Source organism: Paramormyrops kingsleyae, chromosome 3, assembly GCF_048594095.1.
Source record: "Paramormyrops kingsleyae isolate MSU_618 chromosome 3, PKINGS_0.4, whole genome shotgun sequence".
NCBI classification, from domain to species: Eukaryota; Metazoa; Chordata; class Actinopteri; order Osteoglossiformes; family Mormyridae; genus Paramormyrops; species Paramormyrops kingsleyae.
In genome coordinates, this window is record NC_132799.1 from 12,719,319 (window position 1) to 12,734,813 (window position 15,495).

Genomic DNA, 15,495 nt, shown 5'->3' on the forward strand with positions numbered 1-15,495 from the left:
TGCCCTGGGGTCTGTTTAATTATTCCCTTAAATTCATTTAGATTATTACAGCCGATTACACCTCACTGAGCAGTGTAATTGATATTTGTTAATTTTTCCCTGGGAACATTCTGTAGAACATACAGTTAGCTGCTGAAGGTTAAAGACGGCCGCCTTGTTGTTTTTTCCCTGGAAACACGAGCGCATCATTAGCTCCTCCAGTGAAGATGTGGCCATCTGGAAAAGGAGGTGCGCCGGTCTCATCCAGCCGCCAGGGCATGAAATTGGTGTTTCCACAACTGCTGTCTCCGCTCGCTGACAAACGGCACTGTAATTATAGGAACTCCCAATCTGATGAAAGCATTATTCATTTTGTGTTATTCTTTATCATATCACCCCCTGACAGCCTATCAGTTGTTTTGATAAATTGTCCCACTCGGAGTTGAGAGAAAAGGGAGCGATGATTATTATTGCTTATTTTTTTGCTGGGTTTTGTGGAAGTTGCCATCACGCACTGCGATTGTCCGCTGACACTTATGAAAGCCCTGTGGCTTCTGGTTAAAGGGCGGCGCAGTTCCTCTGCCAAAATTCCCAGAAATGATACTGGGAACTCTGAGTGGTGTCAGCCATGCACCAGAGGACACATCTGTGCAAGGGGGGGGGGCATCATTTCAAGGCAGGAGTGGGGGGATTATTCACTGAAACAGGTATGTAGTACTGATGTATGACTACAGAACAATTGAGGCTTTTATTAATGAAGTCTCATCAGTTTGTCATTAAATTGTTTGTAGGTATCCCCTCCGCCCCGGTTTCATGGCCTATGGTGTTAGCCGTGATTATAACAGGATAACAGAACGTTACATCTGATCACTATACGTAATGACATTGCATGCCTTACACAAGTTTTGTGGAGTTTTTGCGGTAGCATTTTACTTGAAGGAGCGCAAATAATTTAGTACTACACTGTTATTTAATATATTAATTAACATACTGATCCCATATGCATTAACAGTTCATATATTCCATACAGTTACAATATTTCTTCATGATTTGTACTTGAGCAGTAACTGAGTTACTAAGTTACTTGTGCCCCCTCAAGTGAAATGCTATGGTTTTCGCTGTTCTGCATTGACAGTTCGTGTTATTTGCTAGATCTGGGAAGCTCAGGTGTATTTCTGCCAAACTGCAGCGTATTTCTGATTTGAAGGGTTAATCATGCTGTGTAGCTGAACGGTGGCATTTCTGCTGAAGGTTACCCCTCTGTTTAGGTCAAGGTTTTCTGCCTCCATGTGATTCCTGATGACTACAAAAGCCTGGACGAGATGTGGTTACTTAAACAGAGGTGGAAAATTCAGGTCCAGAAAGTACAAATCTGGACCAAGATTTTGTTTCAACCAACCAATGGAGTATAAAGAGTCAAAGAGTAGTCAACTGCTTGGTTGAAACAAAATCTTGGTCCGGATTTGTACTTTTTGGACCCGAACTTTCTATCTCTGGTCCTACAACCAGAGGGCTGTGTTAGACCAGTGTGTGTTTTTGAGTGCGTGCTGGTCTGCTCCCAGTTGTCGGAAATTCAGCGGTGCCTTTGACAGTTCATCGGTTTTCCATTTAAAAGGAAATTGGGAAATCTGTCTCATCTGTTACATGTTGCTTTTGTATGGTAAAAGTCGACTGCAGATGTCCTCCGAAGCATTTTAGCCCAAACGTTAAAGGGATTTATTTCAGAAAACAGCCTTCCATTTGCATAATCATCTTTATCAGCATATTAGAAAGATGATTAACATCACTAATGATCGAGTTAAGTTCATTACACATCCACAAACTATGCACAGTGAAGTTGACATTATGTTGTGCTATCAACAAAGATAGTGTTTTCTTGGGAAGTAATTAAAATGTAAATTAGCATGATGTTAATTGCAGAGGGGCTGTTAAGAGTTATATATTTAATGTAGAGTGGCTATGGAACCAAAGGAGGTATTATTAAATAAGAATTGTAATTAATGCTATATATTACTTATGTTTTTTTTAATAAACAATTTGGATTATGAGCAGGCTGTTAAAATTAAGCACTTGTTCCCTAACAACACAATGTCTTGACCTGTCATTTTTCATGTAGAGGACAGAATGACCTTTCCCAGAATTCCCATCATTAAAATGACCTTTCCCAGAATCCCCTTCCCTAGGTAGTGCCTCTGAGACAATTTTCATAACCTTTAATGTGCGAAATGTGTATCTTCTCACGGCTTTCAGTTAATGCATTGCTTTTATTGAGGCTGGCTGAGTGTGTCTGTAGGTTCTGCAGGGACTCTCTGTATCTTTCCGGAACACTCAATGCTTGATAAGGTAGCGTACATGACTCGCAGATCCAGACAGACCCAACTGTAGCCGGAGTCGTGGGCACACTCACTCGGGCCTGTTACAATACCACACCCTCCTCGGTGTTTAATTTATCCAGACACCCAGCGGGGGGCAGCGTTGTGTTAAACGGGGCCCTCTGAGATTGAGGGAATGGGCTTTCCAGGCTGCTCTTTATGGCGGTGTCCCGCGGAGCGGCTCACTCGCTGGCCAGGCCTGCCGCTGTGATTAGCGGCTTAATGACCTTGTAGGAGAGCATCATGTGAGTGTGCTGTTAGTGCGTGCCGTGGCCCCCTGCAGGCTAATGCCAGTCAGTGCAATATATCAGCAGGACATCGACACAGGGGGGCAGCCAGGAGCTCCATCATGCTGTGCTCATATTATAGCTTAACTTAATTATCTCACACTGAAAACAATTGGATTTGGAGGCAGGTTTTATTGTGCGCTCTGTAGCCAGTAGGTTATTTTGCTACGCGACGTAATTTAGCATCGATAAAACCTACAGCACAAACAGACCTAGGGAAATTTGTACAGTTATTGGGTGCAGAGCTGCATTGCATCAAAATTCAAGGCAGTGTTGTGAGCAGCCAAGGTCACATGAAGTGTCACGTGACCACACCTTTCAGCATACCTGGGTCCCGCTCCCGCATGCACGTCACCTTCTCTCTCTCTTTGGTCTTCCTAGGAGTACCTGTTGTACATGGAGAGTCAGCAGAGCTCTGCTCAGGAGATATTTGAGAACCTTCGGAAGAACCATACCCAGGTGCCTACCCCCTCACCGCTGCCCCCTGCTGGTCACTCTGGAGCCGGGCTCAATGGGTTGGCACTCACACCAGTGCTTTGCATCTCCCGCCCTGCAGGCAATGCGGTGCGAGGAGGCCCGCGTCGGTCGGCGCTGGGCCAGTTGGGAGGAAGATCTGCTCCGAGAGAGGGGCCTGTTTGGACCCGGGCCTGGGGTGCTGGTGTCACGCGGCTGGGTGCAGGATGGCTCAGAGGGACCCGGCCGCACCAGGCCTAGGATTCGCAGGAAGGCCCTGCGGCGCTCTAAGAAGGTATTGCGTCGCCATGGCGAAGTGGGCGGCGGGGCGACTGGTGATGGCGGCCCTTCGTGAGCCTCTGCTCTGCCATGTCATTCTCCAGTTCCCAGCATCTCGCCTGAGTCTGCAAGCAAAATGGGACCCTGTGGAAGAAGGCAAAGCACCCGAGAGCACAGAGGCAGAGACAGGTGTGGCGGGCACAGACAGACACTGACATACAGACTCACAGACAGACACTGACATACAGACTCAGAGACAGACACTGACATACAGACTCACAGACAGACACTGATATACAGACTCACAGACAGACACTGACATACAGACTCACAGACAGACACTGACATACAGACTCAGAGACAGACACTGACATACAGACTCAGAGACAGACACTGATATACAGACTTACAGACAGACACTGATATACAGACTCACAGACAGACACTGACATACAGTACAGACTCACAGACAGACACTGACATACAGACTCACAGACAGACACTGACATACGGACTCACAGACAGACACTGACATACAGACTCACAGACAGACACTGACACAGACACACACATACACACACGTGGACTCGCAGTTATTATGATTTTATTTGTAACCATATAAACCTGCAACAATTCAAGCTCTGTTTAAAACAAATGTATTACAGCATTAGGAACAGTTCCTGCAGTGAAATACACACCTGACGTATGGCCATACTCGTGGGGTATCCCTTTCACTGGCAGATGAAACAGGAAAACACACATTAACAGGCAGATGTTGTAAAAACAGGAGTTTCCCTGTCAGGGCATCTCCACAAGGCCTGCTTTTTCAGGTTTTGCCATCATAGTGGGGTCGGCATTAAACACATACACACACACACAAGCACACACACACATGCACTCACAGTTTGCTTTCTTGCAGAGTGATTGTTTTGCATTTACAAAGCTTCATACACCCAGGAATTGCTTTTACACGCAAGTGAGTCCACTTGGGATGCGACAGTTTGTGGACCCCCGCTGTTTCGTTTATTGAGGAAAATCATATTTACATTTATTCAGTCTAGGAGTCCCATGTGGTGCTCTAGGTAAACTAAGGCTGCCCTGTGTGTGTGTGTGTGTGTGTGTGTGTGTGTGCACGTGTGTGTGTGAGACACAGAACCCTTTGCCGTATATGAGGCCGCCCAGGAGGAGGGAGAGACCACCCGGGACTGCGAGCAGCTCACCTTCTTCCCCTCCCTGAAGGAGCCGTCGTCCCCCGTCGAGGAACCCTCCGAGCTCTGCTCATCCACGCAGCTGGTGCTGCAGGAGCTGGCTGAGGCTGAGCAGGTCAGTGCTCTGCAGCGGTCTGACGGTGCTTTGCCAGTGATGCAGAACCTGTCACCCAGTGCACAAAGGGTCTCAAGCTAGGCTATGGGAGGGCTCCAGAGATGGCCGAGCTTAAGGGACAGTGCAGAAAGGATCCACATATATCCCCGTGAGGGTCCCGAAACAGCAGGACAGATGTGGATGTGAGGTAGGCTGCAATGGGAAATCGCCCTGGGAAACCCCCGTTTTCCTAATCGTTGTCACCTCACTAGGGGGCAGGATGCCCCCTTTATATCGACCCAGCAGCTGTCCAGCTTCATGCTAACGGGAGGCCCCCGCCTCTTCCCGGGACGGAGGGGCCTTCTCCGCCTCAGCGTCGGGCTGCGTGTGCCTGACAGAAGTATTAATAAAAACGGCAGGGGGTGACATCAACTGTCTTGTATTCATTTAGAGGTTTTTAGTCCTGCTGCGACGCCTGTCAGATGAATCGTTCCTTTCATGCTCATTAATCTACAGGCACAGTTCACGCTGCCTTGCGTGCTTCGCCCCACGCCGGCAAATAATTAGAGGGCCGCAGAATGACAACTCACTCAAGTGTCCTTTTCATGGCGCTAATGAATGAGTGCTGGGGGGCGGGGGGGGGGGGGGGGGCTGGATGTTGGCGGAAGAGGCCACCGCTATCCTCCCGGCGTGACGTTGGCGCCTTACTTATTAAGACCGCTCCGCACGTTGGCTCTAATGCAGCCGGCTATTTACTGAGGCAGGTCTCCAGGGTACGGTGGCTATTCAGTTTGTGACCCTTCGTTCACCTTTTATAGTCCAGGACATGGAGGCATTTTTGCGAGCTGCTGGCTGACCAGGGTGATGCACGCCCAGGGACCACCCTGTTTTTTGTCTCGCTACATTATTATTTCAAAACTATTTAGCGATTTCGTACCATATTTCTTGGGCACTGTACCCCCCTCTAAGGGTCAAATCTCAGAAAGCCCCCGATTTGGAAACCAGTTTCATACAAATGAGCAGAAAAGGTTTTTTTTTTTTTTTTTTAAATGCTGCCCATAATATCTGCAGATGAGCGTCTTACTGAGTGCTGACGCTGTGCCAGTATGAATACGCTCCATCACCTCGCTCTGAGCTGGGTTAGGCCACCGCCTGCTGCACCGGGGTGCTAGAGATATTGTCCCCAGTAAGATAATTAAAAAGAGAGTGAAGAGTGTAAAAGCATTAAAAGTGCGGGTTTAACAGCAGGCCTGCTGGCGTGTGCCCAGCGTTCGGGCACTGAAGGGCAGGAGCACCAGGTGGGCCCTGGTCTGGGAGACACGCATCGAGCTCGCAGTGTTCCTCTGGCGTGTCATTGATTAATACATGCAATAACCACCCGGATCCCGTCACTGGGACCAGCGACGGGGGGCCCGAATTGATCAGTATTAATGGTGTTTAACTGGTGCCCCATATGGTTTGGGAGAGGGGTCCCAGGGGGGTCGGGCCAAGGCTATAGCAGGGAGGGGGCCAGGTGCAGTCAGGCTCTGTGAAATGAACTGGAACAATAAAATTAGTCATGTAAATGAAAGTGTCACCAACGCCCATTCTTATTCCGGGGCTGCATTTTGTACTGCTCAGTCCATGTGTGTGTGTGTGAGTTTGTAATTATTACATTGTGGGGACCTGTAACTTTTCACCTTATGGGGACATTTTTTAGTCCCCACAGGAATTACCTCAATTTTACAAAAATCTGTTAATGCAAACAAAAAACTAAAATAGCCAAAAGTCTTGTATTTCGTTTGATTATGATTAAGGTTAGGGTTGGGTAGGGGTTAAGGCCGTCATTGTTGGATTAGGGTTTTTCCTGGAGAAATTAATGGGGAGTCCCCATAAAGACAGGAATACATGGACTGTGTGTGTGTGCGTGTGTGTGTGTGCGTGTGCACCATGTGTCAGCAGTAATGGAGCACTCAGAATAATCAATCATGGTGTGCCCAGGGATCTCCTGATACCTCCACTCTGAAAAAGGAGAAATCTCCCCTCAAAAGGAGCACTCTGTGATGACATATCATGACACGGACGAGCCGTTCTCCCAGATCGAGGAAGCTGAAGACTGGCCATTTCTGGCTTTCATTTAATTTTTGTATCTGTTAATGTTTTATTGAATACAATGGCAGCCCTCCACAGCGCTATGTCTCCTCTGCAGAGCTTGGCTGTATTCTGCTCACCTGTTGATGAATTCTGCTAGATGTCTGTCTGTTGATGAGACGTCCGTCTGGTCTGTCAGGTGAAGAGCAAGCTGGGCGCGGTGATTGTCAATGGCCACATTGTCACAGAGGGGGTGCTGGTGTTTGGCCTGGCCCACTTCTATATCTGCGAGGGCTTCACACTGTCCTCAACTGGAGAAGTCTGCTGCACATGCCACCACCCCAGCAGGTAGAGACCTACCATCACCTCACCAGACAGGGCAACCTGCCATCTCTCTTATCAACACCATCCTTAGCAGGCGGGGAGAAATAACCTCTCATTATATCACCATTGCAAGGCTGCAATCAATGAAACCCCTTAAATAATTCATCATCAGGGCAGTGTGAAGTTCGGCGGGTTAGGGCCCTTGTCCAAAAGGTCATGGGTTCACATCCCATAGCCAACAGAGTAAGGCCCTACATCGCACCTGCACCATGAATGATGGCTGTCTCTGCTCTCCGTTTCATACTTTGGACAAAATCTGCTAAACAGATGTAAACATTAATGTGCACAAACACTAAACACATTTCTGATTTCTGTTCCAGTGATTGTCCTTGTTCTTACTTTCTCCTTTCTATATTATTTGGTTGAGTTCCATAAAACTCGGTCTCCATATCTGTACATAATCTGATGATGCCACAGTGCAATTAAAGTAGATATTTTTTATTGTAGCTAATTATTTCCAGCTTCTCACCCTGCGCACACATAAAAACTCGCCAGCGGAGTGCGTGGTGATAAATCCTGCTTTTCTCCTGCCTTCACTTCCAGCTTCAGGGATTCCTTCATTTGCGGCATGCTTAACAAGGACAAATCCGACAGCGGCCCCTCGTGCAGGCGCCACCCTTATGAGGACATTAAGGAGGCGCATTTCATGCGCTTCCTGTTGCAGGTAGGACTTAATAAAGGGGGAGTCGACCGGAGCGATTGGGATCCTGCCCTGAGGCACGAGTGCTTGGTTCAAAATGACTGAACACACGTTAATATTTCCTCCATTTGTGCGTTTACCAAGTTTCTGTCTTCATAACAAGACAACGACCGTGGTGCCCAAATGTAATGTGTGATTTAATTGTTGTGAAATGTGTTTTTCTCCCTTTGTTTGTGGAGCCATTTCATCTGCAAAGCTGAAAAGCAGCCCGCTCACTGAGAGCCTTGGGAACTGCTGCAGTCTGGCTGTGTTACTCAATCTTGCACCTTTTCGTAGGATAACGCCCTGGAAGTCTTCATGCGCAATGGTCAGTCTGCCTTCCTAGTGTTCCAGAACAAGGACCACGTCCAGGCCTTCAAGAAGTAAGTGGGGAAACGTACACCTGCGTCTTCTGTGGTGTCCCCGTACATACACCCCCTCGTGGTGTCCCCGTACATACACCCCCTCGTGGTGTCCCTGTACATACACCCCCTCGTGGTGTCCCCGAGCCACCCCCTCCCAGTGACGCGACACTCACCCTCTCCCCAGGTTCTGCTCTGCCGTGCCCTTGCTGAAGGGGAGAGGGATTGCGGAGGCCATCACCAACATCAGGTGAGACTTGGCACATAGGTCTGGGTTAGCCAGTTACCAGCAGCCAGGGAAATGGTCTGTGACATGTGGCCAACAGACATGAGTCACTCCTTTCTCTGTCACTCCTGGCTTTGTCACTCCTTTCCCTGTCACTCCTGGCTTTGTCACTTTGTCGTGACTCCTGATGGGCAGCATGCGGCCCAGTGGGCTAAGTTTCTGTGGCTGTGATTGGAAGGTCGCTGGTTCAAGCCCAGTCTCAGCACCTCTGTAGCTCTTTGAGCAAGGCCCTTACCCCCCCCCCCCCAGCTCCCCAGCTCCCCAGCTCCCTTGGGTGGGTGTCCTTCACAGCCAGCTCTCTCTCACCTACAGAGAACAAGTTGGGGGAGGCATAAAGAGAATTTCCCCACAGGGATCAATAAAGTATCAATTATTATTATTATTTCTCTGTCACCCCTTTTTCTGTCACTTATGGTGGACTAACCGTCACGGCCCTGCAATGACAGAGAGCCAGCTAATGTTCCTCACCTGCAGTTGATTCGCCCGGCCTTTGAAACCCTGTGCTGATGCTGTTCCTCGACCCTGCGTCTTCCTCATAACCCCATTCCTGCCCTGTGTCATTTAGGAAGAGTATGGTGGTGACGGCAGGCAGGAGGCGCTGTGGCTCACCTGCACAGTCCATTGCAGAGGCGCACAGAGTAACTGCCTCTGTGCTGTAAAACTCACGCCACTGTCTGGTCGCTGGGGCCATCCGTCACGCGGCCTTATTGAGCGGCGCGCTGTCAGTTTGCGCGAAAATGCACCGTAATGGGATCTGTGAGCGACCCCCGGCCAGTAGCACGGCGCTTTACTGCTCCGTGTCTGTTCATTGTAGCAGTGAGTGATGCTTTTTTACACACATTTTACTGGTGTCGCTGCTTCAGGAAGATGCCAGTTTGCTTTGTGAGTGTGTGCTTTTAAATATGACACAGAAACAAACATGTGTTGAAGTTTTAATTAGTGTTTTATGACAGCATTGTATTGTGCTCATACTCAAGCTCTGCCACTATTTCTGTACTCTCTAGTCTGTCCCTTTCTAATGACCAAAGGCCATGTCAAACCTCCGACGCAGAAACAGAAATCAGGAGCCAAAGTCATATTAAACACAGAACAGCGCCCCGTTCTTAAATACGTCTTATATTGACCTTTCATATCACACAGATGTAACACTCAGCCATGTCCGGATGGCCCTTAGCCAGAGCTGCTCTCCCAAAGCAGCCACGCTCACCTCCACAGGGCCTGGCTTTCCTGGGCTGTGGAGTTTGGCACGACGAGCCCAGAGAAGGCGGTCCTCCTGTAGGGGACCTGGGCCTGCTTGCTGATCCTCTGCCTCTCCTCCCTGCACTTGCCCAGGCAGAGTTTGCACAGGCTGTCCTCCCGCAGCAGGTAGAGGTGCTCCACGCCGTCGGTGGGCCCCTCCCGCCGGGCCTCGGTGCTCGCCGCTAAGGGGTTGCGCAGGGTGTTGAGTTTGCGGAGGCTGGGGAGACCGCGGATGGCGCTCGGCACCGACGTGAGCAGGTTGTCAAAGAGGCCGAGCTCCTGGAGATCTCGCAGCGCCCCAATGCAGGCCGGCAGGGTTTCCAGCCGGTTCATGCCAAGGTTGAGGCTGCGCAGGGAGGACAGGCGGCCCAGCTGCGGGGGAATGCCAGCGGCGGTCAGCCGGTTGTTGCACAGGTTGAGGTGCCGCAGGGTCTGCAGCCGGCCCAGGGCCTCAGGCAGCTGCTCGATGTGGTTGCTGTGCAGGTCCAGATAGCGCAGGTTGAGGAAGCGGTCGATGCAGTCAGGGATGGTCCTCAGTAGATTCCTGCTCAGGTCCAGCTCATCAACGTCGGCCATCTTCAGCAGGCACTTGGGGAAGGCGTCAATCTTCATGTTGCTCAGGTCTAGCCTGCGCTTTCCGTCCGCCGTCAGCCTCAGCTGGTTCTTGGCCACCTTGAGCGTGATCTTCTTCCCCTTCGACGCCGCCTTCTTCTTCCCTTTGGCCATGGAGCTGAGGAGAGAGACGGCCGTTCAGTCACCGACACCCGTTCCTGGCAGCTCCTTGAGGAGGAGGGTGGGGGCGCGGAAAGCAGGAATGATGCGAGTGAGAAAGATCAACGTTGTACACCTGGAAGGAGAACGAGGGAGAAGCGTACTGTCTGCATTCCTGCTCGCTCACCCCCTCTCAGCCTGGAGGGATGTCTTTAGATAACCTTAATTAGGGAGAGCATTAATACGCAGGAACTATGGGAAGAAGGAGATGAGTGTAATTTGGGGGAACAAGCGGCTCTGACGGATGGGTGCGGGCGACACGCGCGGCCGCCTATCGATCCGCGCGTCCGCGGCCATGATAGATGACGGTTCGGGGAGTGAATCGGCTTCCTGCACTGTGCTCCTCCTCACTTAAAGCGGGAGTCATTGTTATGAGGCCTCGCGGCCCTTTTGCCGCTCATTAATCATATTCAGGAGCGGGAGACGAGCGGCGAGAGCGTGTGCCCGGCCGCACCCCCGCCCCCCCTCCCCCCCACAAACACACACACACGCACGCCCCATGCGCCGCTTCATTTATGCTTCTTAAAAAACAATTTCAGAACCGGGGCCCTGTCTACAAATTGGGTTTTCCTCCGCTCACCTGAAATATTATGCGCGAGTAGCGCAGCAGCGGTAACATTACCGCGGAGGAGCATTAAGCTGCTAGCTAAACAAACGCATAAAAAAAACAGCTCATCCTGTGGGAAGTCAGTGATTTTCTAGATGAAATACACCATGTCATTTAAACATTTGATGTGCTCTTTGGAACAAAAACTGTGAGGGTTTGGCTATATTGACATGACTGATTAATAAAAAAAAAACTGAAATTACTGAAAGGTGATTTAAAAAAAAAAAAAAAAAGTTTAGTTCATTTTTTAAAGACGTGTTATTGTGTTGATTGTCCAGAGCCCACAGAGCTTTGTTCCTGTCAAACAAAGCAGCCCTTCAGTGCAAGAGAAGCTATAATCCCAGTCTGAGTACAGCCACTTGCTTGTTAATTATCACTGAAAACACAGCCTGATAGCACAGGCTGCTTTGACTTCTCTTGCAAGGCAGGGGATGGAGCGGCGTGGGATGCACACGTTCTGCATTCTGGGTTATTAGTGACGGTGTGCTAATACTCACCCGCTGTGATTTTCCTTCCCTGATGTGCCTCTAAGGAGGAGATGTTTTCGGAGCCCTTCCGATTCCCTGAATTCAACTGGGTCTTCAGATAAAAAAAAAAAGGGAAAAGTAGCTGTTTGTTAAGAATGGAGACAGAAAATTCACGTTGCTGCTCTCCCACATGTGGAAGCATGCGAAGTGGACTTTGTTGTTTGACTTTGTTACTAGGCAACAGAAATCTGGTGCCTGTTGTCTGTTACCATGCCGATGACCCACACAAGGAGGATGGCCTTTTGTTCTGTGCTGAGCCCCTCGTAGCCCCTCACTGATCCCCTAGGTAGACGCACCAAGACTGATCATTTAGGCTGAATTATAAAGTAGCTCAGAGTTTACAGTCCAAAAAACAAGCTGACATATAGCCAGTGCTGGGCACTGACTGACTCTGGTAAAATGCCTTTTTCCATCCATCCATTCATGCTTGCTTGCCGCTTATTCTCATGGGGGCCCTGGGGCCTAAATGGATTTAGAGTGAACACAACCCCAGTGATACCGATTCATGTGCAGTTAAACTAAATGTGGGGGGAAAAGCTGTCATTGTTTTCAGTTAAAAACATACTGATTAAAATGTGCAAATTACCTACGTGTGACGAATCCTCAAATTTCAGTCAATAGGGCAACTGACTTTATTTGTATCTTTGTCTGTCATCGTGAGACAGTCAAAGGGAAACTGAAATTGCACTTCTATTTTCCATAGCTATAAGCTGTTGTATACAACATGCTTTCTGGGGTATTTAGATGCGTCCTGTAGACTGTCAGATGGTCTTTCAGAGACAGTCTGCAGAGGGCGCTATACACTGTCTTATCACACGCTTATTTTCTTTAGTGGTGAGTAATAAGTGAAGCTGAGGTTTTTCTGGATACTGCTGCTTGGGGTCTAAATGCTTTAAAATCCTCTTTTACTCTGTAACACTGCAGTCCTCTGCCATCACAGAGGCACTGAAAGCCCTTATTGTGTCAGTTACCATTAGGGATTCTAAATACAGCTCTGAAACGGTGAGCCACAAAGATCTGTGACTGTAACTAACAGCGAGTTGCAGGTGGGAGCAGCTGAGATATAACACAATTTAAAGAAAATACATTTTTTTATGGTTCAGAAGTGAATATTTCATTCAAAATGTAGTGGGTGATACTTTATTCAATACACTGTTAAATCCTTGTGAGTCTAGTGAGAGTAATGTGAATGCATATTGCCTTGAATGTGTAGTGCAGAATACTGCTAAGATATCCTGCATGTATTGTTTTTAGGAAAGCTGGTGGTGATAAGAATGCACTCCATAGATGGCAGGTACGGTACCGAGTCACAGTAACCCTACCGAGTCACAGTGATTTTTCAGTAAAACTAAAGAAAAGAAACAGTGGTTGCCATTGATTATAAAACATATAATGTCACACTGTGATTATCTGAATTCAGCGCAAACAGCAAGCTTCCTGGTTACCCGGACTGTCCGCTAAACTTGTTGTTAACTGGTGCACACTTTAGTTAATAGTGTAGTTTTATAATTACAGCCATTGAATTGTCAGCTCAGAGAAGCAGTTGTCTCATATGTGTTCTCTTCAGCTCCTGTGTGGAGTTCGTCCTTCATCAGCTAACTGTTATTTGGTGTATATTTTTTAAAATTCGATTGTCTTATAAGAGGCTGAGCAGGGTGATGTACCCCTTACAGAAAGGAGAGATGACTAACTTCGAGTACCTCATGCACCTGAACACCCTGGCGGGACGCACCTATAATGACCTCATGCAGTACCCCGTGTTTCCCTGGATCCTGGCAGACTACGACTCGGAGGCGAGGCGTCATCTGGATTTGCGTCCTCTCTCTGTTGAGCTCTCCAGTTAAAAACTGCCTTTAAAAGTGCCTTCTCCCACCCCTACCCTGTTTTTGCAGACAGTGGATCTGTCCTCGCCCAATACCTTCCGAGACCTGTCCAAACCAATGGGGGCCCAGACTGACAAAAGGAGAGAGAGGTTCATCCAGAGGTACAATGAGGTGGAGAACAATGACGGTGAGAATTCTGGTCTCCTTCTTCAGGCCATGGGCCAGGCCACAGGCCACTCCTATCTAGACCCTGTCAATTTGCTGGCAGGAGCATGCCTGCCCCTATTTATACCCCACTCATTTACTGGCAGGCATGTACCAATCTGCCATTTAGATCATGCCCATTTGCTGATGGTAGCATACCAAGCTGCCATTGAGGCCCCGCCCATTTGCTGGGAGGAGCATACCAAGCTGTCATTTAGACCCCGCCCATTTGCTGGGAGGAGCATACCAAGCTGCCATTTAGACCCCGCCCATTTGCTGGGAGGAGCATACCAAGCTGCCATTTAGACCCCGCCCATTTGCTGGGAGGAGCATAACAAGCTGCCATTTAGACCCCGCCCATTTGCTGGGAGGAGCATACCAAGCTGCCATTTAGACCCCGCCCATTTGCTGGGAGGAGCATACCAAGCTGCCATTTAGACCCCGCCCATTTGCTGGGAGGAGCATACCAACCTGCCATTTAGACCCCGCCCATTTGCTGGGAGGAGCATACCAAGCTGCCATTTAGACCCCGCCCATTTGCTGGGAGGAGCATACCAAGCTGCCATTTGCTGACCCCTAATGCCCACCATGCCTCACAGGTGACCTCTCAGCGCAGTGCCACTACTGCACACACTACTCATCTGCCATCATTGTCGCCTCCTTCCTGGTGCGGATGGAGCCCTTCTCTCAGACCTTCCTGAGCCTGCAGGTAAGACCTCGTCAGCGCCCCCTAGCTTCGGAGTGCTCACTTTGAGCCATAGAGGTGTCACCTCAGCTGTGCATCCCACTATTGCCGTCTGTGTGTCACCCTGAGGCTTGAGAACACCTCAGAAGTCCTGCTGCACAACAACTGCCTGACTGCTTACAGTCCATTGGCTTCTTCGCAAACTTTTACTTTTCAGAAAGCATTATTTCAATATGTATGCAAATAAATATCTTAGCAGCAAAAAAATGCAAAAATTTGGTTTCGTCTTTTAAAAACATCAGATTTATACATTGCGATCCAATTGATTAAAATAAAATGCCATGCATATTTAATACAGAGATATAAAACAATAAAGATATTAGATGCACTGCAATGTGTTGTGCTGCAGTGAAATCACATTTTTCTGTGCTGTAATATCTATAACTCAATTTGTTGTACTAACAGCATTTACTGTGTATACATTATTTTCATTCAATATTGGTAATCTTTTTATTGCAAATTATGGGCTTTCTCGGGAGGTTTCTATCAGGACTATTAAAAACTGCAAAAAAGTGAAACGCTTCAGTCGCCATCAGACAAATCAAGCCATTCGTAATTTAACAGGTTTAATACGCTCAGGAATTATATATCAGTCCCTAATTTATTGATGATGGTACTTCCAGGGACACATCATGTGTGTATCTGTTCAGCAGTCAAAAACTGAATTTTATTATTTCTTCTGCACTTAAAATGTTTGTATTCTTTTGATTTTGCCTTTAATTTAGTGAATCTGATCCTGTTAGTGCCTCACCTGCCACATTCCTCTCAGGACAGTGTGAATGGAATCTCTCCTAAGCAAAACTGACACCCCCACTGAGTATGCACCTCCACCTCTGCTCCTCTGAGGCACTGACCCCCCAACATTTAGCATGCACCTCCACCTCTGCTCCTCTGAGGCACTGACCCCCCAACACTTAGCATGCACCTCCACCTCTGTTCTTCTGACGCACTGACACCCCCAGCACTGAGTTTGCACCTCCACCTTTGTTCCTCTGAGGCACTGACACCCCCAGCACTCAGTATGTACCTCCACCTCTGCTCCTCTGAGGCACTAACCTCCCAACACTTAGCATGCACCTCCACCTCTGCTCCTCTGAGGCACTGACCCCCCAAAACTTAGCATGCA

General features: G+C 48.6%; 2 protein-coding genes across 9 annotated transcripts in view; one reads left to right on the plus strand and one right to left on the minus strand.

Annotated features, from left to right (window-relative positions):
• The window catches only part of wdfy4 (WDFY family member 4), a 45,791-nt gene that overhangs the window by 21,389 nt on the left and 8,907 nt on the right, over positions 1 to 15,495 (plus strand). For all 6 annotated transcript variants that reach the window (XM_023824150.2, XM_023824144.2, XM_023824145.2 and 3 more), the window contains 12 exons: positions 3,020 to 3,097; positions 3,195 to 3,386; positions 3,475 to 3,559; positions 4,524 to 4,693; positions 6,942 to 7,090; positions 7,670 to 7,790; positions 8,103 to 8,188; positions 8,355 to 8,417; positions 12,852 to 12,891; positions 13,271 to 13,390; positions 13,490 to 13,607; positions 14,224 to 14,333. In XM_023824150.2, the coding sequence (XP_023679918.1) occupies positions 3,020 to 3,097; positions 3,195 to 3,386; positions 3,475 to 3,559; positions 4,524 to 4,693; positions 6,942 to 7,090; positions 7,670 to 7,790; positions 8,103 to 8,188; positions 8,355 to 8,417; positions 12,852 to 12,891; positions 13,271 to 13,390; positions 13,490 to 13,607; positions 14,224 to 14,333 (1,332 nt within the window). The remainder of the gene's footprint in view (positions 1 to 3,019; positions 3,098 to 3,194; positions 3,387 to 3,474; positions 3,560 to 4,523; positions 4,694 to 6,941; positions 7,091 to 7,669; positions 7,791 to 8,102; positions 8,189 to 8,354; positions 8,418 to 12,851; positions 12,892 to 13,270; positions 13,391 to 13,489; positions 13,608 to 14,223; positions 14,334 to 15,495) is intronic.
• lrrc18a (leucine rich repeat containing 18a) lies at positions 9,373 to 11,749 on the minus strand. 3 transcript variants are annotated; one of them, XM_023824152.2, is made up of 2 exons: positions 11,568 to 11,749; positions 9,373 to 10,422 (listed from the first exon to the last, which is right to left on the minus strand). In XM_023824152.2, exon 2 carries the CDS (start codon positions 10,416 to 10,418, stop codon positions 9,657 to 9,659), a length of 762 nt encoding a protein of 253 aa, XP_023679920.1. In that variant the 5' UTR covers positions 10,419 to 10,422; positions 11,568 to 11,749; the 3' UTR covers positions 9,373 to 9,656. The 3 variants fall into 3 exon arrangements, with proteins under 3 accessions (XP_023679920.1, XP_023679922.1, XP_023679921.1); XM_023824154.2 differs by having other exon boundaries at positions 9,373 to 10,472; XM_023824153.2 differs by having other exon boundaries at positions 9,373 to 10,539.